This window comes from Corapipo altera, unplaced genomic scaffold, assembly GCF_003945725.1.
Source record: "Corapipo altera isolate COAL_440 unplaced genomic scaffold, ASM394572v1 49, whole genome shotgun sequence".
In the NCBI taxonomy this organism is placed as follows: domain Eukaryota; kingdom Metazoa; phylum Chordata; class Aves; order Passeriformes; family Pipridae; genus Corapipo; species Corapipo altera.
Genome location: NW_020884879.1, coordinates 12,037,568 through 12,063,215, shown reverse-complemented (window position 1 = coordinate 12,063,215; position 25,648 = coordinate 12,037,568). Strand labels below are relative to the sequence as shown.

Sequence of the window (25,648 nt, the reverse complement as noted above, 5' to 3'; positions counted from 1 at the left end):
TGTCTCAAGCAACTAAGTTCTACAATGTTGCCAGTTGCAAAAAAACTTCAGATAGTTAATTCAAGCAAGTACTCTAGTTTGTGCACTCCTTGTGAACAGCAAGTTACTACATGCCAGTTTTCCCTTGGCATCCACGGAGTGCAGTCCTATGGTTTTACTGTTCAGTCCTATTTTTACTGTCATGCAACACAATTTTCAAAACTTCAACTGAAACAATAAATGTGCTTTATAAATGCAAACTTCATATAATAAACAGTTAACAGTTGAAAGTATCTGAATTGAGTAACCTCTTAATAAATAGTTGAAAACAATTATATTGCATTGCTGATAATGTTCCTAAGCATGTAGAAAAGAATTGTAAGTTCAGCAACTAACATAAATCCATACTGATTGCCCTTGCCCGTAGATACCAACAAAAGGTTCCACACATTTTTTCAAATTTTATTTAATCTCAGAACCACTGCTATGTTACACCTGTCAGGCTGAAGATATTCACTTTGGATGTAAAGTTCTGACAATCAGAACGGGTAACATAAGGATCCCAATCCTCCCATTTTGTGCTGTGGTGAGTATTGGTCCAGTAAGACAAAGTTTTGCAGTCACTGCCCCCCACTCTCTTTTTTTCCCCCCAATACACAAAGCATGGCCTAGCATTAGTGTCACTCTTTTATCTGCAATTATTTAGATAGGATGAGATGGAAACTCAGTTGTTTGCACAGTTGTAGGAAAAGTGACATGAACACTCTGTATTTTAACAAATAAACGCTTAAACACAGGATTTTGTTTTGCACTGTTGCAACCCTTTCACTTGAGGCAAAACCTGCCCTCCCCAACCACCACCATAATAAGTACCAAAACATTTCTAGTTTTGATTTTCATCAAGATTTCCAAACTGGCAGATTTTATTTTCACACCCTCTTCACAATAGACAAGATGCTTACCATATATTTAGGATTACAAGTTGTCACTAAAAGAAAACTTTACACAACCACTATACATTTAGGTTGAAAAACTGTCCTTGCATGAAAAATATACTTAGAAATCAAGTGGTAAACAAGAAAAAAACATTGAGAAAAGATTAATGTTTTTATAATGTGCCATTTTAAATTTATCAACTCCTCCTCTACTTTTCATTCATACTCTGTTTTTACCTATAGTATTTGTTAAGGCAAACAGCTAATCCATTTCTGAAGAGGTGCTGTGGAAATTGTGGACAAACAGCAAACATTTGGCATTAAAATAGATAGCACGCATGTAGCCTCTAGTAATATACATTAAGCATCTTTCTTGGACTTCAGGATAATGATGGGGAGCATGAACATGCTAACAATGTCAAAAAGGCTTAAAATTTAGCATCCAAGCAATTTCTATTAATGCTTCTGTAGTTTTCAAGCTCTAAGTAGTATAGAATTTATGCAAATGCATTAAAGAATTCTAGCTTGGCAAGTACACCCAAGCAGGTTATTAAACTATATATACAGAAAGTGATAAATACAGAATTAAAAGAGTCCTTCCGCTTCTCTTCATAGCCTTGAAAATTGACAAAAAACTTGAGGACAGCTCTACAATATTAAACATTAGGTAACCGCAGGAGCTGGGAAACCTAACTACACAAACTGATTAAAATACTCAGATGACTTTGTAGTGTTTAATACAATTCAGTTCGTAGTCAAGGGCACAAGACAACATTTAACAAAAATAATCACATCAATTGACCTAGAAATCAAATGTAAATAGATATGAATACAATCTCCAAAATCTGTCTTTAAGTGAACATTAACCATTTATTCAAAGTTATACAAGAATTTGAAGGATAAAGTCTTCTGCAACAGGAAACCAACTTACAAGTTTCATGTCTCAGTTGAATTGAAGTGGAGGCGAGCGGGGCAGGGGGAGGGAAGGGTGAACAAACAAGTTAGTAGGCCCCATCCAGGCAGCTAGAAAGTAAAAACAGGCTCAACAGCAGCCTCCTCCAGCTTGTTGTCCTCCCTGATTGCCTGCAAGTGTTGCATTAGTAGCAGCATGTTGAGGGCCAATTTTTATGCCATTTGCCTGAAATGAAGTTGAATACACAGTGTAAATACTTTAAAAGACTAATATACTTGAAAAGCTGCTTTTTCTATTTAGAATATAGCAAGTTCTCCTAAGGCATGCAATAAATATAGCAAAGTTTGTAATTTTTTAGTAACGTGTCCTTAGTGATTAAATATAATTTAAAAGAAGATGCCTTCCTTCCTTCTCATTTAAATTTTATCTCCATGTTTACACTCTGTAGCTTAAACTCCTAACAATAAAACTCACAAAGCAAGAATTGTATTTGAATACTACTTGGCATAAGGCTTTAAAAATACGTAGCATTTGTTAAGAATGTATAACCTCTCCCCTCTTGCCAAAACCTCCACTAGTTTAATAGTTTAATATAAGACTTTTCCTCTCTAGACAGCATTTCTTTCTGTGTTGAATCAGCTGTAGAGGCTAAGGGCATACGAGTGTTCTGTGTCATCAATAATTTCTGTGATCCCAAAAGACATGGCTACTTGCCAAGAACCCACACACAGCATAGCTCTTTCATTCATCAAAATCACACTTATATCTTAACCCTCACTCCCTCAAGTGGATTTTACCTAAAAATACAGCACTTTGAGAAAAGTAATACAGTAGCTTCAGAAATTAAGCTCTTAAGGAAACTCTGCGTCACAGCAAATCTCAGATTTATAGTGCTTGGCAGTTGTTCTGCAGCAGTGGTAGCCTTCGGGTTTCTGGCACTCGCTCAGTATTGACAGCAGCTGATGTGGTTTCTTTTCGCTCTTTGACTCCTCTTTAATAAAAAGCATGCCCTATGGCTCATTGGTTTTGCCCCCTCTGGGCTGATAGCAACTTCTTGAGGAATCAAGGAGCCAGACTTGGCATAAAGCCAAATAAGTAGCACGGACTGTTGGCTCTTGACAGCATATTGCAATCAAAGCTCCATAAGGCACAGTAAAGCAGTCAGCTACTATATGAGACTCAACAGATACAGCGAGCATGCTTGTTCAGAAACTCTGATTGCTCTCCAATTTATATTGCACTACCAACTGCATTTTCTTCAGGAGAAACATGAAAGAAAATTTTAAACTTTTCATCAGTGAACGGAGTTTTAAGAAATGTTTCACCAAAACACCACATACACACACACTTTCCAGTCAGAATTAGTGTCTCTGAAGGATTATTATTCAAGTCTTATTTAGCTACAGGTTTCCTAATGCAATACTTTGCATACTACTGAAGTTTCTCATTTTTTCCTCTCTGAAGTCATCAGCAATATTTTTAATAGTCTAAGTTTTCTCATGTCGAAATATATTAAGCAGAAAGAGGTGAAGCTATTTAATGGAGTCCTGCCCATTCCCTCACCACTCTAAGCAATTCTGCAAAGACTGTAATGTTTAAGAGAAGCCTCAGACTGACAGTCCCAGACACCCCCACTCACAGAACAGAAACAGAACACAGTGGTGGTGCAGACTTCCATGTGTGGTTTCCCTGAGCACCTCAGCAACAATATTGAGGGATGTGCAAGCTAAAATACCAACTTGGACATCAGGAAAGACCGACCACATTGTCAAATTTAAACTTTATGTGGTGTGACTTTTCATGTGAATGTTAACAGAGAGCTTATATGATTTTAACATTTCTATGCAACACTAAGATGTCTATTTACCACCACTGAATTTGAATCTGCTTTTTCTATGGCCAAGAACCTCTCTCCAAACTGCTCAAGATTTTCCACAGCACAATAATTTCAAAATTCGAGAGAGACATTATAGGTCTTTCTAAGCTCTTGCATTACAAAAGTGCTCCCTCCTCCATGTCTCTACCCCCACTCGAAACAAGCAAAGGGACAGGCCCCAATAATTTGTAATTTCAGTAATATGCATAGGCAAAATGGCTAATCTTTTATTCCCTACAGTATTCAGCCACCTAAACCAGGAACATTTCAAAAGTCTTTTATGTAACTCTCAAAGCAATCCCTCCCCTACACTGGACAGCTCATGGAGTGCATCTGGCATATCAACATGGTCCCCCATTTACATAGTGGAAAATTATCTTTGAAAACAGATGACACCATATGGAGAAGTGGATGAAAGTGGATTTTCTTCTCTTTTGGGGATTTATATTATTTTGCGATGCTTCATGGATGGATAGGGTCACTTATTTTAATCCATTTTTATCACAATGGCAGACAATTCTATATCCAAATGGAACAGACAAATCTTTTACTGTCCAGCCTTCTAGGGAAGGTGAATTTTGTACCTTTAAAAAGGAAACAGTGTTCAAAGTACTAAAAGTTACCTCATTATTAATGTCAAAAACTCCTTCCTGGATTTTCTCGTAGATCTCCTTTGCAGTGTTAATAAATGCCTAAAACAGAGGAAAAAAGACCACAAACACAATGAATGAGATATCCTTTGGTGTAAGGTGCACTAATTGGAATTCAATCTCATGTGCAATTGTTTCAGCAAGACTCTCCTTCCTGACCTCCGCAGGAACAGGTATGACAACAGCATCCTATAACCTACCCTGAAGCAGCAATGGATCACCCGCTGTTTACAAAAACAGTGGCACTTTCATAACATCTGTATTCTACAATCTGTTGTCCAGTAATTACAGGGAAAAAGTGGTTTTTAAGATATATAAATTACTTCTAAATTATTTATTTCTGACCCTTATGGATAGATTGTGTGGCAGATGGTTTCCCCTACCCTTAATATCTTTGTAATAGGCCACTCTAGATTAGAGTGCTTAGCAACATAAAACCACAGGGTACTTACCATGATGATGTAAGGATGCTGTCTGCTGGATGAAACCTTATGCTATCATTTAATATTCACCTAATTTTAAGAATGTATTCTCTTTAATTAATCTTGCACACAATAGGCAACAGACATCTTAATAAAAGAAAGGAGATGCCCCAGGTTTTAAAACAATTTCTATTTAAAGATCTATTGTTTTAATTCAGAGAAAATACTTTGACACTCAGGACTGAAAAGGTGACCGATATAAATGTTTTTGGTTAAAGTTTACAATCAATGATTCCATTCTTCATCTCTCATTTAGCTTTATAGGTCAAGTAATGCCTAAAATAATGTATAATTTAGGAGGTAATGAACAGCACCTAGTAATTACAATAAACATACAGTTCTTTTTGTTTTAAAATACCAACACCATGCAATCATACAGGACATGCTACTTTCTGCAGAAGCCTATAATAGGAAATACAGATCTAATTCAAATATAAAAAAGTAAACAGGGTTCATGGAGAGGAACAAATCATACTTTTCCTCATTTCTACACTGGAAGCATTTGACTGCTGAACTTGCCACCAGAGCTTTGTTTCCTAATTAACAGGACTGATATGTTTTCACCTTTAAAGGCCTTACAGCTCCCCAGAGTAATCAATCTACTGCAGCTCAATTACTGCACCAAGCACACACCACAGTCAGTGAAGGAGACTTGAACGACTGGAGCAGGAGCGGAAAGATATGAATATGCATAAACTCTAAGTGGGTGATCGAATCATCACAGAGGGTCATGAGAATTTGCAGCAAAATAATGAGAAGAATTAATCATTGCAGATTCACAAGGCACTTAGGAAGTGAGTTCGTTTTTCAAACACATGTTAAGAGTTGAGGAGAAAAATTGGCTTTCAGCCAACTACGAATTGATTCAAATTCCTCAGAAACTGAAGTTTTACACATAAGAAAAAAATTCAAAAACTTATCTTTGTTTCTGATAACACACTAATTATTGTAGTGGCCTCATACTTGGGCCTACTGAAAGGTATAAGTCAAGAACTTTGGAAATTCACACAGCTGGAATCTGCAAGGATACTTGCTTGCTTCTACTTCAGTGGGACATTAAACAGAACTTGAAGTCTTAAAAATGCATTATGATAACTTCATGTAAACAAGCACTTAACAATTGGCACTTCTAATAATTCTAGAACATGCTGGCTAAGTATGCCTAGGCTCTTAGAATTTATGTCATGAGAATTACACTACATCTACAAAAGTTACTTCAGACCAACAAAACTAGCATTTTAAGAGACTAGAAACTCCAAACTAACACAACTGATTACAAATTATCTCCTGGATGCTACATTCAAGAATCACTGTAGGAATGCAAGATGAACTGGAAAACAGCATTGCACAAACACAAACATCCCCCCCCCTTTATTACACGTGTAATGTACAAAGCAAAAGAGCACTGAGTTCAGTACAGTCTATTTTAATATTAAACATATTGTCTAAGAAACTGTTGACCTGAAAAATCCAATTATTACTTTAATCTCAGTTCTATCATTTAAGTTCTCTCGGAAAGACAGATCTGACAGTCACATTCCTATCAGTGATGCTGGTGCACCACACATTAGTGTTAAAACAGCACGTACTGTTATTCCACGTGGCAAAATGCCAGGCTGCACTGGGTCACAGAAATAATTCCTATTTGAAAACAATGGTTTGACAAGAATATAGCACATAATGAGTCTACCTCATGTTCTCTTCTTGGTATGGATTCTGAAAAATTGCTACTAATCAGCCATGAAAAGAGACTTGAATCCCTTGAGACTTCCATTTGTTTCTTGCATCCATGTATTTTAAGTTCACTTACACTTCAAAGTGTAGGCAGACTCAAAATAACCACCTGAGAACATCACTGAAAACAGCAGTCTACTTGCTTTAAGAATATCATATCAGATTTTGGTATTGCATGCTAGTGCCCCAATTAGCAAGGACAAGAAGATGAACTTGGTGTAATTGTCTTCTTCTAAAAATCTCTTTTAATACTGCATGTTCTAACTCTTATCTGGAACATACAGTATACTACAAACTCTTAATTATTTATGGGCAGTTTATCCTATTTGCAGATTAACTGAGCCCTAGATGCAGAAATACAGAACTGTTTCCCCTCAAATCCAGTTTGGATTTATTAGACCACATGTAAGGGACTGCAAGAACACAGCTGTAGCACTTCACACGCCAACTTGGATCCAGGTGCAGTTTAGCCATTTCCACACAACACAAGACCTCAACCAGTAAGCCCACATGGAGTCAGCTGGCTGCCCAGCAAGCCTGCTGCAGTTGCACCCTACATTCCCATAACGTTGCTGCTACTAAAACACTATACAAAGACACCTGAACCCTTCCATCCCACATCAGCTCAGGTTGAGGTTTATTTTCACCACTCCAGGAGAGACAGTACCAGATTCAGCCTGGATTTATACAAAGTCACCTGAAAGACGGCAAGACTCTAGTACACAGTACCTCTATTACTCAGAAAAGAAGCGAGAGACTTTTGCAAAAACAGTATATTAGATTTCCAAACATAAAAATTCTTGACTGCATTTCCGGAAAATTCAAGAAAACAATGTAACTTCAGGAAAATGTCTACATTTAATGTTTAACTCTTGGTTTTAATCTTTCTAAATCACAACGTACTGATCCTTTTATGCATGAGACTACTGAATATATACCTGTACCACAGCATTAAAAAAAAAAAAAAGGTTGTATACAAGTTATTCAGTGATTTGTTTTAATGTAATGTGTTTTTCAATTGTGTGCTCATTAAAACTAGGTTCTCAAATAATAGTAATACCCTGTTGAGGAAAATTGTGTTGCTGTACAAGTGGCAAAGTGAGTCTTGCAAGACGTGATCTGCCTGTTGTGTCACGCCTGCACCTACTGGAAAGCTAACAAAAGAGGCTTTTGAGTCACAATATACCAGTATAATATCACTTCAGATTATTTGTATAAGGAGTTTCCTAGATTATATTGCAACATGAGAATCAAGAAGTCTCACAGTGCTCACCTCAAAAAACCCCTGAACAACCCAAAACACAAAACCCCAACTACCAAAGAGTACAGATGCTGCATTTAAGGTAAATTATCCTAAAAACAATGAATGTAGAATTATATCAACTTCAACATTCATGTCATCACACGAGTGAACAAGGTAATGTAGGTTTACTCCCCTAAGACAAAACCAGGAAGAATGAATTCTATAACTGGTAAAAACAATGCAAGAAGTAAGGGATAAGTTCCTGATACCTCTGTCTTATGGAAGCTGTATGCAGGAGTAATAATAAGCTAAAGGCACCAGAATCCAACTTATAGAACAGCTACAGTTAGTTTTTACTTGTATTGACATATTTACTTATGTCAATAATGTCGCTTCTCTTTCTTAGAAAGTTAATGCTATGACAAGAATTTGAGGACTTAGATACAAGCTGAGCATAACGGGAAAAACTTGTCAATGAATCACTGATACTTTTCAAAACTCAGATTTTACAAGTTCATCTTTGCCTAAAATCAGACGCGATCAGCTTCAGCACGGCCAGCTCGTGGAACATGCTGCCCTCTGGTGGCAATGTTAAAACTAAACAATGCTTGGCAATAAAAATCGGGCAATCATTAATTCTGGATTCTTTCTTACAATTAAATGAGGAATGTTTAAAGATTAAATACCTCACAAATTCTAAAGCATGACCCTCAGCTCTGTAGTCAGCCAACACCAGGAATTTCCTCCTCCTCTCCAACTTCTCATCTTATCTTTTAGCAATATGATATGATATAGTTAGATTACTCTAGTATTTAAGAATGCATTTGGAAACAGTAACAAACATGGACTACAAATGGATTTACCCCTACAACATTTATCACCACAGTGTGTAAGTGGTGCTGGATGGCTACTTAATACAGTGAGATTCCAAGGCTCTGAGCAGCTGTTTTATGCACACACAGTAAGGCAATACTTTTTACAGTTAAAGGATCTTTCAGAAAGAAGCCTAGTACACTAAAAGGGCTGAAGAGGGGTTAATTATCAAGCAGTAGTAAGGTGCTGTACAATGAACCCCAACACATTTGTAGCCTTATATTTTCAGTATAGGTGCAAAAGCACAAAACAGAACTTGACAGTCATTTTTTTATATGTCCCCACTGAGGCACAATTTCCTGATAAACTTACTGGGAAGATGTACATTATTTGGGCTCAAATTATCTTGAAAAGTCCTGTAGCTGCTATTGAACAGTTACAAAGGATAAAATATCTGAGGAAAAAAAAAGATGAAACCCTCAGAACTAAGAATCCATCTCTCCAGAAATCTACAGGTCAGGCAGGCAGTATCATACACTTCATGCTCTTCTATAAAGCCTGAGACTCTCAATTAACTGAGACCTTTTATTCCCATCATATCACAAGATGCCCAGAAGTCCCAAGAACCATGGCAGAGCTACTGTTCCTTACTGTGTAGTTGAGGCACAGCCCAGGAATTTGCCACAAGAAGCTAAAAGCTGTCAATCTTCACTGGAGACATGTGTCCTGCCCCTTTTCCCTCCCACAGCTGAACTGACATGAGCTATAACCCCATTTTCTCATGGGAGAAACTAGCTGAAGTTTTACACAGCTGAAACGTCACAGAACTTTAATTTCCAGGAACCTGAAGAAATACTGGTTCTGATACAAGCTAAGATAAACCTAACTCTTGGGTTTTGGTTTGCTTGGTTGTTTTTTTTTTAAAGACTCATGACCTAGAAATCCTGCTCTTTTGCAAGTTCTAGTCAGATTGTATTACTCTACCTTACTATGAAAAGTATTAACATCCTAGGACTTTCAAGTTTTATTAACTAAACCCCTAGGTACTATACTACCAGGTCAAACAACTGCTTGTTTACCAGCAATTATTTATGTTCAGGGAGGGTGTGGAAGGACAATAAAACACACTTCTAAAAATCAGTTCAAATTTAGATACTGCCAAGAACCTCATCTTTCCATGAAATTTTCATTTTTTCCTTTCAGAACATCATAAAAAACCATCTTCCTTCCCTTATCTGTGCCCAAGCAGTGCCACTGTTGAGGCAACAGGGGCTTTGAATATTCATTACCCATTTAAGCAAAAGTATGAAAGAATCTGCTTGAAGAGAAAACTAAGTTACAGCTGAAACAGAACCACTGAACGACCATCCTGCTCCATGTAGCAGAAGTGCTCCATTGCTCAATCAAAACCATTAGTTTATTAAGATTTAATCCTAAATAATGAATCCATTATTGCATTCTATTTATGTGCAGGCAACTTGGAATAACACAAACAATGCTCTTAAAAGTTTGGCATAGGGATATATAATCCCCTCCATATGGGAAACAACTTGGTAAAACCGACTCCCACACCAGGAGTCAGTGATACACTGGTACAACTGAAGTGAGATCAGCTTCTGAACAGTGTCTGGCACTGCTTTGACCAGCATTCAAAAAACTTTCTGGCTTAAGGTTGGACACATAATTAATAATTACCAATTACTAATTAATCATTACTAATAGTAATAATAATATTATTAATATTATTAAGTATTAAATATGGAATGAAAGAATCATGCACAAAGTGCAAATGAAAGAATAATGCTTCCCAAATACAGCTAGGTAACCCTACTTCTTGATAATCAGTGCACATACATGGATTCAAACCACTGATATGCCAGAGACAAAAAGATAAGCACTGTGTGCTGTAAGAGATTGCATGATCACCCTGAGTTCTTGCAGGTGATTCTACTCTGCCTCTACAAGTGTTAAGACACTGCCCAAGCAGAAAGCATTCAGCAAGCTCTGAACTGCAGGTCGCAGATAAGACCAGAATTAACAGTCATATACTATTCTTGAACTATCAAGGAAGAAACAAATGTGCTAAAATTGTTAATGTCTCTTGCAAATGAGAGAAAAAAATCTTGTGTGTTTTGTGTTGATTTAATGCAAGGTCAGAAAGCAATGGATGTTATGATTAAAACAAGTGCAAACCTGCCTATGGTTGGGACTTACACATATACAAGTCCCCCAACAGGCATCACAGCGTTTTCTCAGGCAAAAAAGTAAATAGGCAAGACTGAAGTCTGCAAACAGTACATCAGAGTGCACATCACCCATCCACAATTCAACAAAGTAGAGCAAATATTATAACCAAGATTCTACTGGAAGAAAACCCTCAGCCACGCTCGGAGTGTACCAGTATTACCGAAACTTCAATACAGCTTAGAAATCACTAAGAAGAAAAAAGTCAAAGAACAAAAGAATCACTTATGTTTTGATAGTTGGCTACCTTGACAGCTTTAGACAGAGGCTAAAAGGAAATCAACAACAAACCCCTGTTTAAATAAATATGATACTGCTGAAGAGACTAGCATTAACGTCCTTGCTCTGCAGTCGAATTATAACCCTGTGCCTAACCTTCCCCCAAAATCCTTCTATCCTCTTGATGATGCAGAAATTCTTTTTGCCTGATACCATTCCACATCCAACATGATGATTTAACTCTGTGGCCACAGTGAATTCTTAGAAGTCTCCAAAGTAACTACGAAGGAAGAGCCTACACCTGCTTGTACTCCCTGCCATCAATTACCTGTTGTGCAAACAGGGTAGAAACTTCCCCAACAGCCTTGCATAAGATAAAGAACCAATGGGAAGTTTTCCACTGCTAAACATTTCTATCCAAGCTATAGGCTACGAAACAATCCTGAAGAACACAATGAACATTTTAAACTGTCTTGAGATCCAAGCACCAAACAGGTCAATGCACTGCTACAGCCACAGATTTACTAAGGTATTCCACAGCATTGGAAATCAAGATTAAACAAAGGAGACAGCTTAAAAAGCATTAATGACAGAAGCCAATTTGTTCATATAAAGAAACTACTAAAGATTACAATTTTGCTCCTGTAGCTGTAACTATTCTAAATCATGCCACCTATTTTAGTGTTGACTGAGAACACCATTTAAGGAATGCACTTGACTGTCACTGAAAAGGAGTATATCCTAAAGCTTTTCCATCAGAATTAGAAAGTTAGCGCACACACACATCACTCACTCATATCATCAGGAGAGAATTCTATTTGAACTTGTTTGATAAAGAACTTTATTATGCTCATTTGCCTCCTGATAATCAGAGATGCATTAGGTACTGGACAATTCATTCACTAGGACATATTTTTTGACACAAAGAGAGGTGATAATGTTAGAATCGGGTAGTAACAAACCAGACTGAATTCTGTTAAAGCAATGTGTAACTTACTCTAACTTTTCAAAAAAACTAGAATATTTCAAAAGCAAAAGGCTTTACCTCTAAAAGAATACCTCACTGGTTGCACAACATTTTGCGTTTAGGACAACTATGGAGAAGAATAATGCAGATCAGGTAGTGTAAGAAGCTGAACTATGTCATGCTATTATAAAAAAGGTCACTGTGGATGTATGAACTGAGTATGGGCTTTAAAGACGTGAAGCAATCTTCCTGCTTTACATAGCACTAACATCTCAGCTGGAGCTCTCTGTTCACCACTGTACTGCGTCTGGCTAGAATACAGTTAGTTTCCTTTACAGCCTGTATGGTGCTGTATTTTGGATTTATGACTAAAACAGTATTGGTAACTCACTGATGTTTTAGCTAATGCTGAGTGCCAAGGTTTTGTGTTTCTTACTCTGCCCTCCTCCTGCAGTGATCAGAGTTTAGGGTAGGCAAAATCATAAGGGACACAATACAGCCCTAACACGGCCTAAGGGTTATTTCATATAATCTGACATCACGCTCAAAAATAAAAACTAAAGGGTAGTCAAAGTCACTCTTGCTCACAGTTGGGAGTGACTGCCTTTCTTTAACCCTTCTCCCACATCTTTCCTTCATTTTTTTAAACTCTATCTCAGCCCTTGAGTTTTTCTTGCTTTGGTTCTTCTAGTGTTTTCCCCATTCTGCTGGACAGAGGGACCAAGTGAGCAACTCGGTGGGCATTCAGTTGCTGGTTGAGAGCAGCCCACTACAACCCCTCTTCAAGAAAGGCATGCAGTACATCAAGGTCAGATATGCAAGAACTCACATGTGTCCAGAAATATGAACTATAAGCCAAACTTGAAAAGACTTAAATTCTTTAAAGAAGTAAAAACTGAAAAACTTATTCAAATACATAGCAGACTACAGCAACCAAGACAATGACCTCTTCAGCAGCTCTGTAGAGGACAGAAAAAAGAAGTTGTGTGTGAATTGAAGCAAAGAAGATTCCTACCAGGTAGTGGAAAGATGACAACAACACAAATACCAAAGCACTGCAATAGATTGCTCTGAAGAGCTTGTAAAATACTAGAGGTTTTAAAATAGTTTAGAGTTACATATGCCAAGAACACCAATAGTTTGGCTTGCTGTGGACTAGCATATCTATTCTAGTCTTAGATTTCAGTGCAGACAGAAATTAGCCATTTCTCTGATGAAATACTTATAAAAACCCCACAAGTACATTAATAAATCTCAACAATATAATCAGTGCTGTGCAATCAGGTACAACATAGACATTGTGTTTCTCATAATATAAATTAAAAAGTAGTTAATTTAAGTTAAGGAATCAATGCTCTAGAGAAACAATATCTGTACAAAGTGTAATTCAAAGCAACTGTTTTAGTAAAATGCCAGTGTTCAGCAAAGTTACCTCCTCTACATTGGAAGCAGTTTTGGCAGATGTCTCCATAAAGATAAGTCCATGCTCTCGTGCAAATGCTTCACCCTCTTCTTTCTTGACTTCTCGTCTAGATTCTAAATCACTAAGATGGAAGAAAAAAAAAAGTTATTACATGGTCCACCATGTCCATGTAAATATTATTCTTCACTGGCATGCTTATAAGCCTTATAAACAAAGAGCCCCTTCCAGAACTTAGGTAGATATGGACATCTATTCAAGCCCTTACATAAGGTAGAATTATTGTAAGCCTTGCACTTACAGTATGCGGAATAGCCACAGGCATCACACTTGCTTGAGCTATCAATCCTAGCTGACATAAAGACTTCATGAAATGGCTTTCAACAGGATGAGTGTATACTTATTCAGGTATTCCTTGAATACTAGCTTTAGACATTATCATTTTAGGTACATATTACTCTCTTCTAGTATAATGTTATCTACCAATCCAATACTGTAAAGCTGAGCTGATAAGGGAGCTTTATAAATTATTTCTTAATATTAAAAATAATTTAAAAAACAAAATTCATTTTTTCTATTTAGTAGCAAAACTTCATACAGTCCATTTCTGTTTTGATAAAAAGATCTAAAAGTAAGAATAAGTTCTTTTAAACTACATTAGCTGTTCTCTCCCAATAAGCTAGCATTTAGGTTTTGAAAGTCCAGGCCTGACTGTCTAATAGCAAATAAATTGAAGCGACTATTAGACAATTTCTTGCTTCCTGCTTTCCAAGCAATTTAGTTGAAAGTTAAATATTACACAAAGGACCAGAAAAAAACCCTCTTGGACTGGACAACTGAAGACAAAACCGTTTCTATAAGTCATATAGACAAGTATGTTACTCTTATTTTTTAAAGCTTCTTTAGAATAGTCCTTCTTTGTAAGTATATTACATCTTAAGCAACAATGGTACACATACATAAATAATAAACACAAACTATATTTTTCAGTAAAGTCTCATCTAAGTTGTGCATCTAAAAATATCTCCTCAGATACACATTTTTAAACTAAACAGCATGCAAACAGATATGTTTAATTTGCAGTAAGAATACAAATAAAAAGTATCATACTAGGCTTCAGTGTTTGCCAACCTTGTAATCATACACATATTAAAAATAAATAATACTCACTGTGGCATCTATTTTGCAGCAAAGCAGGTTTTTGTTGTTTTTAACAACTAAATGCTAGCTCAGATGAGTTATAGATTCAGCAGATCATTTAAACATTAAAAAAGTAGTTTGAAGATAAGGATACAAGAAATGTTCTCAAAACAATTTTGAAATTGATGTTCATTATATTTAAGCACTTCCAGTATTAGCTATCTGACATTCTCTTTTTGAACCTAAGCAATGTCTTTATTTGCTAAGATCATGCTACCCTCAAAAATACCTTTCTTAAAACCTTGATTCACTTCTGTCATGGAGATAACACTGAACACGAAAAACTTTTTACTTGAAATAGTGGAGCTGTATCAAAAACTGCAGTGACAGCCCAATCAAAATTCACTACCGATACCTAAACATATTCTTAAAGAGCTTTAACTGCTTCTACTAACCACAGTTGTCTTCCTCTCTCCATTCGAATAATTCGAAGCATTTGGTCTTACTAGATCAATATAGCTATGCTTTGTTCTGGAAAGAAGATTAAGTACAGTATTTGTCATGTTTTAACACTAGTATTTGTCATGTTTTCAACAAACAGCCATTATATTTCAAACTAAATTCTCAACACTCTTAAAATCCAGCCATAAGTCAGTACTACAAACTTATGTCAAATGCACTTCTGGGATTCATAAGAACAGTATGTATTCCTTCAAAAATATTATGCTAGTATACATGTTCTTCCTTCCATCCATCTCTAGTAGTTTGCCCTGCAATAAGAACTTTCAGGGTAATGCAAGGAAATTGAAGGAGTTTTCTTCCTGTCCTCCTTGAAAAAATATCTTCCTTAAAAAGCTTCTTAAAGAACTTTAATCCATGTGGCACCTTGATCTGTAACTCAATTTACAGTACAAATTTTAAGAATATTTATTGCTTGAATAAAACCTGGTTTAACTGGGAATTTCTGAGCTAACTGCAAGCAGCACATTATAACACAAAATCGTGGTATAGTCTGCATCAGCAGAATTTAAGACACGAAAATTTAGTTTAACAGCTAAGAATAATCAGGAATAGTTACAGATGTCAATTAAGTATGCAAACACTGTACTTTAACATTTCTCTCAGTGCCATATTTTTATTCACAAAGGCATAAATACAGTTGCTCAGGGACATCACGGGCTTACCAAAGCTTCATTTGATAGAACAGATTACATTTTTATATTGCTTTGTGAAGATTATGCTTATTATATTCCTCAATGAAAAAGAAAGTTGTCAGTCATCTTCCAGATTAGGTATAAAAAAAGTTGACAAACTTCACAATTACTTAATGCTTAACATGTGTTTCAGGAGGAGGTAGCGGCAGTGGGTAGACATAGGGGGAAAATAAAAGGAAGAAGAGGGGGAAGAAGAAGAAAGTACAGAGTTGAACAGGCCTGAGTAGCAAAACCAGACTCACTCTATCACAAGGCAGTTTCTCAGTAGCATCTAAGAAATGATCTAGCTGTTAATTAAATTTTAAGGAGCAAGCATACACACCATTATTTTGACTCATATTTTTACCTTCAAAAATTGCTGAGGCATGGAGACAAGTTCAGGTCAATTAGGTAAAGGTCCATAACTAATGGATTATTAAATTCTGAGGTGACGTTTTTGATATTTTGAAAAAATCCTGCATCCAGCAAAAGAATCTAGACATGATGCTACAATTCACTGCATTGAAAACTAGAAAAATTACAGATGAACTTAATGTATTCACTGATGTGTTTTTATAAAGACCTTCACTACAGATCAAAGTCTCAGCATCATAAGGACCATTTTATAATTTTGGACAGTGTAGCTGATGAGAAGACCAAGTAAATAATTGTTTACAAATTATGTAACACTTCTGAAACTTTAATTGTATTTTCATCACCCAGTGAATTCACTAGGAAATGGTGAAAAAGCATTCTCTGCCTCCAACCCTGGAAAAAAGGTACAGAATATGGAACAGGCTAATTCAGAAGCATCTCATATAATCATTGAGGTACATACTTTTTACATCTGAGAGAAGTTTCTGAAGTGAATCCTGTGGTTTTTTAAAATGACATTGTCTCTGCTGTGATTCTTAACCAAAAACTAAAGCACTTCAGAACATCTCAAATTAGGAATCTTATTCTCTTTATAAGGGAGAGATATAGGTCCTTCTAATTGGTGATTCCAGATGAAAAAAACATAATGAGGAAGTAATCCACACAGTCCATAACTTCATGCACTCACAGTCAATCCTTTAGAAATAAAATTATTTCTAAAAAAGATACTCAGAACATAAGGTAGTTGATCATGTGCTGCACATTGTATAGTCTAATTAGAATAGGAGAGGTTTTAGATTTACCACAGAACTATGCCCAGTGACTGAAAGGAATTTAAAGGCAACATTTTTCCTACAAATAAGAAAAAACCAAAAACTGAAATACAGAGTCATAAATCTTTCCCTCTCACAAAATAATAGCTGATAAAACTTTACCTTTTGTTTCCAATAAGCATTATAACCATGTTGGAATTGGAATGCTGACGAGCATCTTCTAACCAAGTTGTCAAGTGGTTGAAAGTGTCCCTCCTAAGTTATAAAAGAGAAGGAAAATTAAAAACAGTATTTCAAGAAATCCTCTGCCTCTCTTTGTCAGCTTCTCTACTTGAGTAATCAAATCATTTATTAGTACCCATGCACCAGGGATAAAAGCTAGTAATCCCTTTGTGAGAGGTAGAATAGTTGAACGAAAATTTTGTAAATAAGGAGCGTTAATGAACTCTGCCTAAAAAGTAATTGAAAACATGTTTGCTACAAAGAGTAAAGAGGATTCTTATAGTTGTAAGAATCCATAATTTTATATACATATAAAATCTGTTGAACAGAATTTTAAAAGTCCCCAACACCTTCAACAATTCAAACAACAGTACAAATACTCATATAGTAATGCTTTTTCTACTGAAGGTAGAAAATGATTGCTAATTTTCTGAGTTTGTAAACTGAATAATAACTTGGGCAGTAAAGTCTTTTAAAGTGAGATATACTAATGTGGCATGTTACAGTTTTTACAGAATGTATACATTAAAAATTAAATCTCATACTTGCAGAGTGATTTTAAGATATTCATCAGAGTAAACCCATTTATTTACAAATCAAAGATTCATTTATTGGAAATCCAGTGAAAGAATATGTTACTTCCTGATATTTAAACATAAACTGGGAACAAATAGAAAAACATTTAGGAAATCTCTAGTAAAAAGTCATTGCTCAATGCAGTAAAAGAGCCAGGATCCACAAAAGGAGGCATGCAACTTCTGAAAATGTTCAGGCTCCAAAATCTTCTTAAGCCAGCCACAGTACCCACAATTTTACAGATTACAAGCTGTATATAGAGACTTTATTCAATACAGCAGGAGAATCTTTGTAACTTCTGAACAGCTACTAAAAAAATTAACACATTAAGACCTCATAAACACAGCAACAGTAGAGGTTTCTTGGTATCTTTTGTAACTCAACTTCTATGTTTTACTATTTCACTCCTTTGCAGAATGGCACATCAGTAAAATAATCTGTTATAATTAAAGAAAAATTAATGCTCGTGATAATAAAAACATTAGAAAGGAATTAATAAAATATTTTCAGGTCTTTCTCAACAAAGATAATCCAGAGGTTGATGGTCAAATAGTAAAAAAATATTTTGTTTCATTCTTCCTGAGCCTTTATGTATACTTTTTCTTAACTACTATACAGAGAAAATTGGAAGTATATACATTACATAAGCTATTTCTTGATTTTGAGCACTTGAGGAAAGTTGACACAATTTTAGACTACAAATATCTATACAAAAAGCCAAATTAAATGAGACATTTTAGCACTGCTATATATCATAGGACAATTCTACAAAGACACATCATTGTAATCCAGCTGGCATTCTCACCTTGTAATGTCATACACTAGTAAAGCCCCTGCTGCCCCTCTGTAGTATGATCTTGTAATGGAACGGAAGGACTCCTGCCCTGCCTGTAGAAAACAAGGTGTCGTTATTTCATATCTCATATTTATTTTTTGGTCCTGAACACCACAAACGTAGAATCACAGGATCACAGAATTTTACTTTTCAGAAGACAGGGACAAGGAGGAATATGGAGGGGAAATCAGAGAGGGGACAACTGGGGACAAAGTCTCCAACAGTAGCAAGAGAAGGCACATAAGCAGAAGACACAGACTATAGCACAGTGCTGTTAAAAAAAAAAAAAAATCGGAACAAGACCTCTAAACCTTTTTTGGCAATCCCTGACAACCCAATTTACTGAATGGCTTCACAATACATGAATCATTATTAGAGCACAGAATGGACTCCTAGCAACTAAGCTCTGAAGACAAATTTGAAAGGAAGCAAATAACCCAGAGCTTCACATTTGAATTCAATAACCCGCTCCCTGGGGCAGCTGTTGACACTAGAATAAATAAAGTCCATTGTAAATAAATGATGAATGACATCTTTACGCCCACCATCTGCTGGTGTAAAGGTTGTTGGAAGGCCAAGGATGCAGATTTTATCCGTTATATCATAAACTGCAGCCAGCTTTCAACAGTCTTCAGATGGAATTCTTTCATAATCATTTTATTAAGAAAAAACAGAAAATAGTCATGAATTCAATTTTACACAATTCTGCTCCACAGTTAATCAATTTCCTCTGTAATTGATAAATAATGCTTGTCAAAGCAGCTACAGGACACAAGAGTCATCTTCATAGGCACTGTGAAAAACTTTAGATTCTACATAAATTAGATAGTTCTCATAGAAAAGTATCCTGTAAAATTCTCAGCGCTTAAAAGAACATGCTCAAAAGAACACTGTCCTGAAAAATAAATATTCATAGTTGCAGATCTTGAGCTCCTCATGCTCATGTTTTTCAGAAGAGTTATCTAGCACCTGACACTTGTTAGAAAAAATATTTACTTCTAATATTCAGTAATAACAGATGTTTTAGAATAATTCAAAGATAACACAGAACATGTTTAAGAAATACTAATATTAATGCTGAAAAAACCCCTGCAGTAAGGTAGTTATCTGCAAAACTATAGGAAACTGCCCTGATTTAAAATCATGAAAAGTAAGAATGAAATACTTATCAAATAAAAGCTACCCTTCAGCTCTGCCTACAAAATTAGTGTATGCATAACTTTTTCTTCTCACAGTTACCGTACTTTTCTTAATATTAATTCAAGAATTCTTGAATTCAAGGAGAACTTGGTCTAGATACTGTTATTACACAAGAACAGTGGCACAACAAGTTTTGGCATGTTCAGTCTTCAGAAATCATCCTTATCTTCCAGAATAATCAGTTATTTCACTTGATTTTAGCCATTCTGGTGAAAAAAGTTATGAAATACAGACAACACATTTAATAGTTTCAACACGATTAGAATATGCAAGCACATGCTCTTGGTCGATAGTCCAAGTACATCTTGATGTAAACAGTGATAGTAAAATACAGAAAATCCAGCAGAATACACAGAGAAATAGTAAAAAATCCCAACAGTTTTTTAGTGCAATATTTGGTTTCCTACACAGAAGTTCCACTAAGCTCTACTTTTTCTCAGTATAGTGACTAGTTCAAGTGATGGTAGATACATGAAACATTTCCCTCCTAACCAGACAATAGAGTTGTTGTTACCCATGTATTCTATCTATTGCCTAAATTCATACATGACCTGGACTTCATCTACCACATTAAGATTGCCTATTTCACCTTCATAAATTCCACCTTGACACGTGAAATTGTTCATCTCCCTGAGTGAATTAATCGTGGTCAAGCAAGATTGTCAGAGGTTTCTAGTAGATCTTACAAGAATTTATGAATTGTGAGTTCTTAAAAGAATCATTTACTTACAGAAGTTCAGTATATAAATCCTGAAAATACTGTAACATTTTTAATTGTCTCTCACTTGCCTATGTTGAAATTTAAATATCACTGCTTCCTGAAGGGTGGAAAATTGTATCTTTGGTGAAAGGAACACAGCTTCCATACACAATAATGAATTTGTGCTTACCTATACCAATGGACAACACAAACTGAATTCCCTTTCATTCTAAGCAGAATAAAACTGAGTTTCTGTAAATAAGCTTCATTATATTAATTTGTATTTTATATGTAATATAAGAAAGGTATTATATAAAAAGAAACATCTTATATATATATAATTTACTGTCTATTTTAACAGTATAATTCTAAGTGAGATCTGGAAGGTCAAATAGGGTTAGGTTTGTAAAAAATACTCCACAGCTTTTTTTTTTAAGTATCATTATTACTTAAAGCATTTTTTCATCTGACATCTTGCTTCCTGTTCCCTCCCTTTCATTTCAAGGGGACAAGCCGTTTCAAAGAAGACAAAACCAAAAGAAAGTGTAGGCTATTAGCCAAAACAAACTTAAAAAAAATACAAGTGTGTTATAATTGTACTTTACTGGTCTTGTAAAGTAGGACCTACCCAAGTTTAGCTACTTGCTACAAGGAGCAACAGATAGAAGTAGCAGTTTAGAAGCTCAGTATAAATTCAAATCAGCTTTGAGATCAGAGAAAAGCCCTTTATCTTAAGTATAGTTTTGTTATTACTATCCCTTTCATGTTCCTGCAAAATCCAGCACTTGCTTGTTTTTATCTCTTCCATACTAAAAAGTTTTTTTTTCACAGAATCATAGACTGATTGAGGTGGGATAGGGACCTCTGGAGGTCACCTGTTGCAACCTCCCCAGCTCAAACAGGATCATCCAAAGCAGGTTGCCCAGATCCATGTCCAGATCATGGAGGAGGTTGGGGGTGTGATGTGGGGAACAGTGGGAGCAATAGTCACTAAATAAACGTTAAATAGGGTATTTCCCAAGGCCACATTACATCCAGTACGGGTGACACAAGTCTTTATTCCAAGACAACCCCTGGTTATACCCGTTGTCAGAATTACACTGCAGTGGAACTGGGGAGATGGACAATATTGTCGGTAATAGCCTGACCATGACAGCAATTTCAAATGTAGAAACTCCAGCTCAGACATAGCTGCCTACAGGAACCAAAAACTGCATGCTGAGCTGGCCTGAGCACGCATCCTCTCTCCTCAGAGAAACAGGTGCTAGGTCTGATGCCAGTAGATCAGTAATCATGAAAAAACATGGGCCTCTAATAAACAAGCAATGTTTAAAGTGCTGGTTATTTTCTGTACTGTAAGTTTTTACAATTCATATCATATTGGTTAACGAACTTTTTGATAAGAAAGCCTTACATAATCATAGCTCTAGAAGTCACAAGTCTTCAAAAGAGTATAAAAATCTTCATCCCCGCTTGAACTGCATGAATATATATCCTGTGTGCTTCTGAAAACATACTTCAGTATAGAGACCAAAACAATTTCAGAATAATGATGTAAGAAAACATGAAACATTATCAATCACCTTAGGTCACTAAGATATGTGGAAATTTAGGACCTGCACTAAAGTTTTCAGGAACATTTAAGCCATGCAATGTGTTACCACAGACAGAGTATCTGTGGCACATTTAAGAAAAGACTCCAAGTGTTACTATTCCCAGAGGAAATCTCAGTGTCATTTCCAAGTGTGTGGTGTAGTCACATGGGTGTCAGTTGCAAAATGTGTTACTTGCAAGTTCTTTACCTGCATATTTTTGAATTTATAAACGAAGGGAAAAAAAATAAGGAAAAGAGTCATGATGCAGGACAAGAAAGTAGTTAATAAAACAAGATCCACAACAGAGCATCTCCCTAGAAAAAAGCCAACTTTGTTGAATTCTCTACTCTCAATGCTGAAGAATTTGGAAAGTTTCTTCAAGGACCAAGTTATCTGAGTGCATCCCAGCAGGCCTTTACCATCCAAGTTGACCAACAGTTTTTACTAGGAGGAAACTTTATAGTACACATCTACATGAAATATGAGAAACCAAAATGCACCATAGCTAGTAGCTCTAGACTCCCTCACTTTTAAAACAGGCGTATGCATGTGGTATGTTAAAACCAGTGGCAGAACATCTCATTCACATTGGGAGTTACTCATTTCCACTTGTTTACACTTTCCTAAGTTGCATAGCAAACTGAAAAAACATCTAAGAAATAACCAACTCACACAAGTGTCACACCACCTCTGACAGCTGCCAGTTGGGAACTACTCCACAAAGTTGATCCCTGGAACAAAATGTTCCAGAAAGAGAGAGGAGCAATACATACCTTTATATATAGTTTTTAAAGTTATAAATAAATTAACAGCCTTTTAGTCACATGGTAACTTGTTTATATAAATGCATTACTCTTTTTTGCAATCATGTCTCTAATCCAGAATAAACAGAATTTTAAGGTGATTTACTAGCATGTAGTACAAATAGGCACAGTAGTGTAAAAATAAAAACCAAGCACTGTTGTTTCCATCAAAGTCATTCCCAAACAAGAACAGAACTAAAGATGTTTCTGAAGAAGAATCCATAATAACACAAGAAAGCGTCACAAGTTATGTGAAGAATTCAGCTAAGTTACATGTTGCTTCAGAATAACCCCACTGGCATGACGTAAGAACTGAAATTTCAAGTGGACTAAAGATCCTCAAGGGTGAAACTGTACATATGTCTAAATAAAGACAATTTGTACATCTGCCTGTTCTTCTGCTGGTGTTGAATAAATGTCATTTAAACATCCAAAGCAATTCCCAACACATCACAGAAATAAAGCTTTAGCCTTCCATTATTACAAGTACACTTATGGTTTATTTCAATATATTTGAAACCTTTAGGTTTTAAGTAGCTACCCTCACTAAAATGGGAGTTCTACTATGGAAAAATGTGAGTCACACTCCTCCCATTTAAGGCCTTATCCTAAGCAAGAGTTTGCTCCACTATTGTAGAAAGCCATGGATAAACTGCTAAGAAATCTAAAACCAGTCAGAAAAAAACATGGATATTACAGTAATTCAATAACCAAACACATTTAAGCATGACAGACAAAGGCTAAGCTAAAAGGTGTATCAAGTTGCCTCAGCTTCTTGAAGTGCCAGCATGGGTGTGAACAATAACTTAGCTACCAGCACTGAAGTTCAGATGATGGTCATATTACACAAACTGCAATAGGACTAACCATCAAATGGACAAATCTCCTGACCCCACCCTCCGATACATGCATCCAGAAATAAGTTAATCCTTCCACATAGCAGCAAACACAATCTGTGAACTGATGATCAAACTAGTTTCAGGAAACAAAGCAGATCCTCTAAGTTCTTGATGTTACTTCACAGCAGTGTAACAGAGGGTCATGACATGCAGCCATGTTCATGCAGGTTCCAGGGTTGAAAAGTCAAATTCGTAAAAAAGTGTATAAAAGAATACACCAACTGTCCATAAACTAAGAGTATGCTCTGACTACCAAAGCAAGTAGAAAATATCATGAAGCAGAGAGTTGATAACGAACTCTTGGGGGTGAACCTTACATCCTAGCAATTGTCAAAATCACTAAGATGAAATGGATATTCATTTAATGAATGAGGGAACTTTATTTGGTTCTACTAGATCTAAAGCGGCTGCAACTACATGAAATAACCCAATTTCCAAGAAGATTTAGTATATTCAGAATATCTGAAAGTAAAATATACTTCCAACAATTATGTCTCCTGTCTTCCATAAACATGCTTTTTTGTGTGAGCTCTCACACAAAAAAAGAAAACTGTCAATTCAACCAGAAAACACACTCATATGGAAACCAAGCACTTACTTGCAATTAGCTTATAAAACACAATTATTTCAGATATTTCATTTGTCTGAGCAATGCTAGGGTGGTTCATAAACATAATAAAAATGTTTTTTAGTCACAGATTTCCATGAAATAAAGCTGAAATAGATATTGAAAAATATAGTATTTAAATACATAAGAAAAATTCTTACTCATATCAATTCAGAGGACAGTAGTATTACTTAGTATCATTTTTGATCTCTCCTGCTGCAGTGTCTGAGAGAACTTAAATACCCTCTTTCAACTACTGCTTACTTTTGCTCACCAACAATGACTTGTTAGTAACAGTCAACACAATAGGGAACATTCCCCTCAACGACAAAATGAAGGCCACTGACTCAGCCTGGTAACAAGCCAGTGTCTCTCTACAACAATGAAATTTTTCTGAGGAGAAGCAATTTTAGTATTTCTCAGTGTTATGCTGCTGCCACAAGACAACCAACCTCATCTACACAGCTTGTTTAAACTCAGAAAGCTTAGCAGCTTCCAGAACAGTCACTTTAGTCCTTACTGTGGTGCTGTACACCACTTCTAGTTCCCTCAAAGATATTTGTGCAGCTGACACAAGCTCAAATACCACACTCCCACAAAAGAGTAGCTTAACTTATCATAATAGGCAATTACCAACTAATCAGTTGGAGAAAAGCATTTCTCAGTCTATCCACCTATTGAAAGCCATTACTAAGATAAAGACACAGGAAAAGAAATAATCTAGAGACTCAAGATAGACAAATGAACAATTTGGTCCAATAACTCCACTCTTCCTGACTGACCTAAAGGCATCAAAAAGGAAAAATGAAACCCAAGGACTCACAGACCTAAACACCTGGGTGTGCCACAGCACACAGCAACAGCCAGCCTGCAGAGCCCAGCAGTGGGGAGATCCAGAGCAGCATGCAGCTGGGAGAGAACAACAGGACACACAACTTGCTTGTGCTGACATGAACAGCAGAGCCAAGACTGCAACATAACACTAAGTATGTGAGGGCCACACTGGGTATCTTTCATAGAACGTGAGTTTTCAGCTGTGGGGTTTTTTTTCTCAGGATGAGTGTCTTTTTCAATCAGACTAGTTTTACTAGACTACCAGCTCACAGGACCATATACTGGACTACTTTCTAATGGGCATACCTGAATTCCTTAGGCATATCTTCCAGTCTGGCCTCATCCAAAAGGAATTCAGTTCGTATACTCCCACGTGAAAAACAGACTGCAGTAAGCAGAACTAACTTCCATAACACAATCC

At 36.1% G+C, this 25,648-nt stretch overlaps 1 protein-coding gene across 2 annotated transcripts in view; it reads right to left on the bottom strand.

Annotated features, from left to right (window-relative positions):
- Positions 1 to 866: 866 nt before the first annotated feature.
- The window catches only part of RAB2A (RAB2A, member RAS oncogene family), a 40,767-nt gene continuing 15,985 nt past the window's right edge, over positions 867 to 25,648 (bottom strand). For both annotated transcript variants that reach the window (XM_027638522.1, XM_027638523.1), the window contains exons 4-8: positions 18,560 to 18,642; positions 17,119 to 17,211; positions 13,488 to 13,599; positions 4,327 to 4,395; positions 867 to 2,052 (exon numbers count right to left, since the gene is read on the bottom strand). In XM_027638522.1, the coding sequence (XP_027494323.1) occupies positions 1,957 to 2,052; positions 4,327 to 4,395; positions 13,488 to 13,599; positions 17,119 to 17,211; positions 18,560 to 18,642 (453 nt within the window). In that variant the 3' untranslated portion in view covers positions 867 to 1,956. The remainder of the gene's footprint in view (positions 2,053 to 4,326; positions 4,396 to 13,487; positions 13,600 to 17,118; positions 17,212 to 18,559; positions 18,643 to 25,648) is intronic.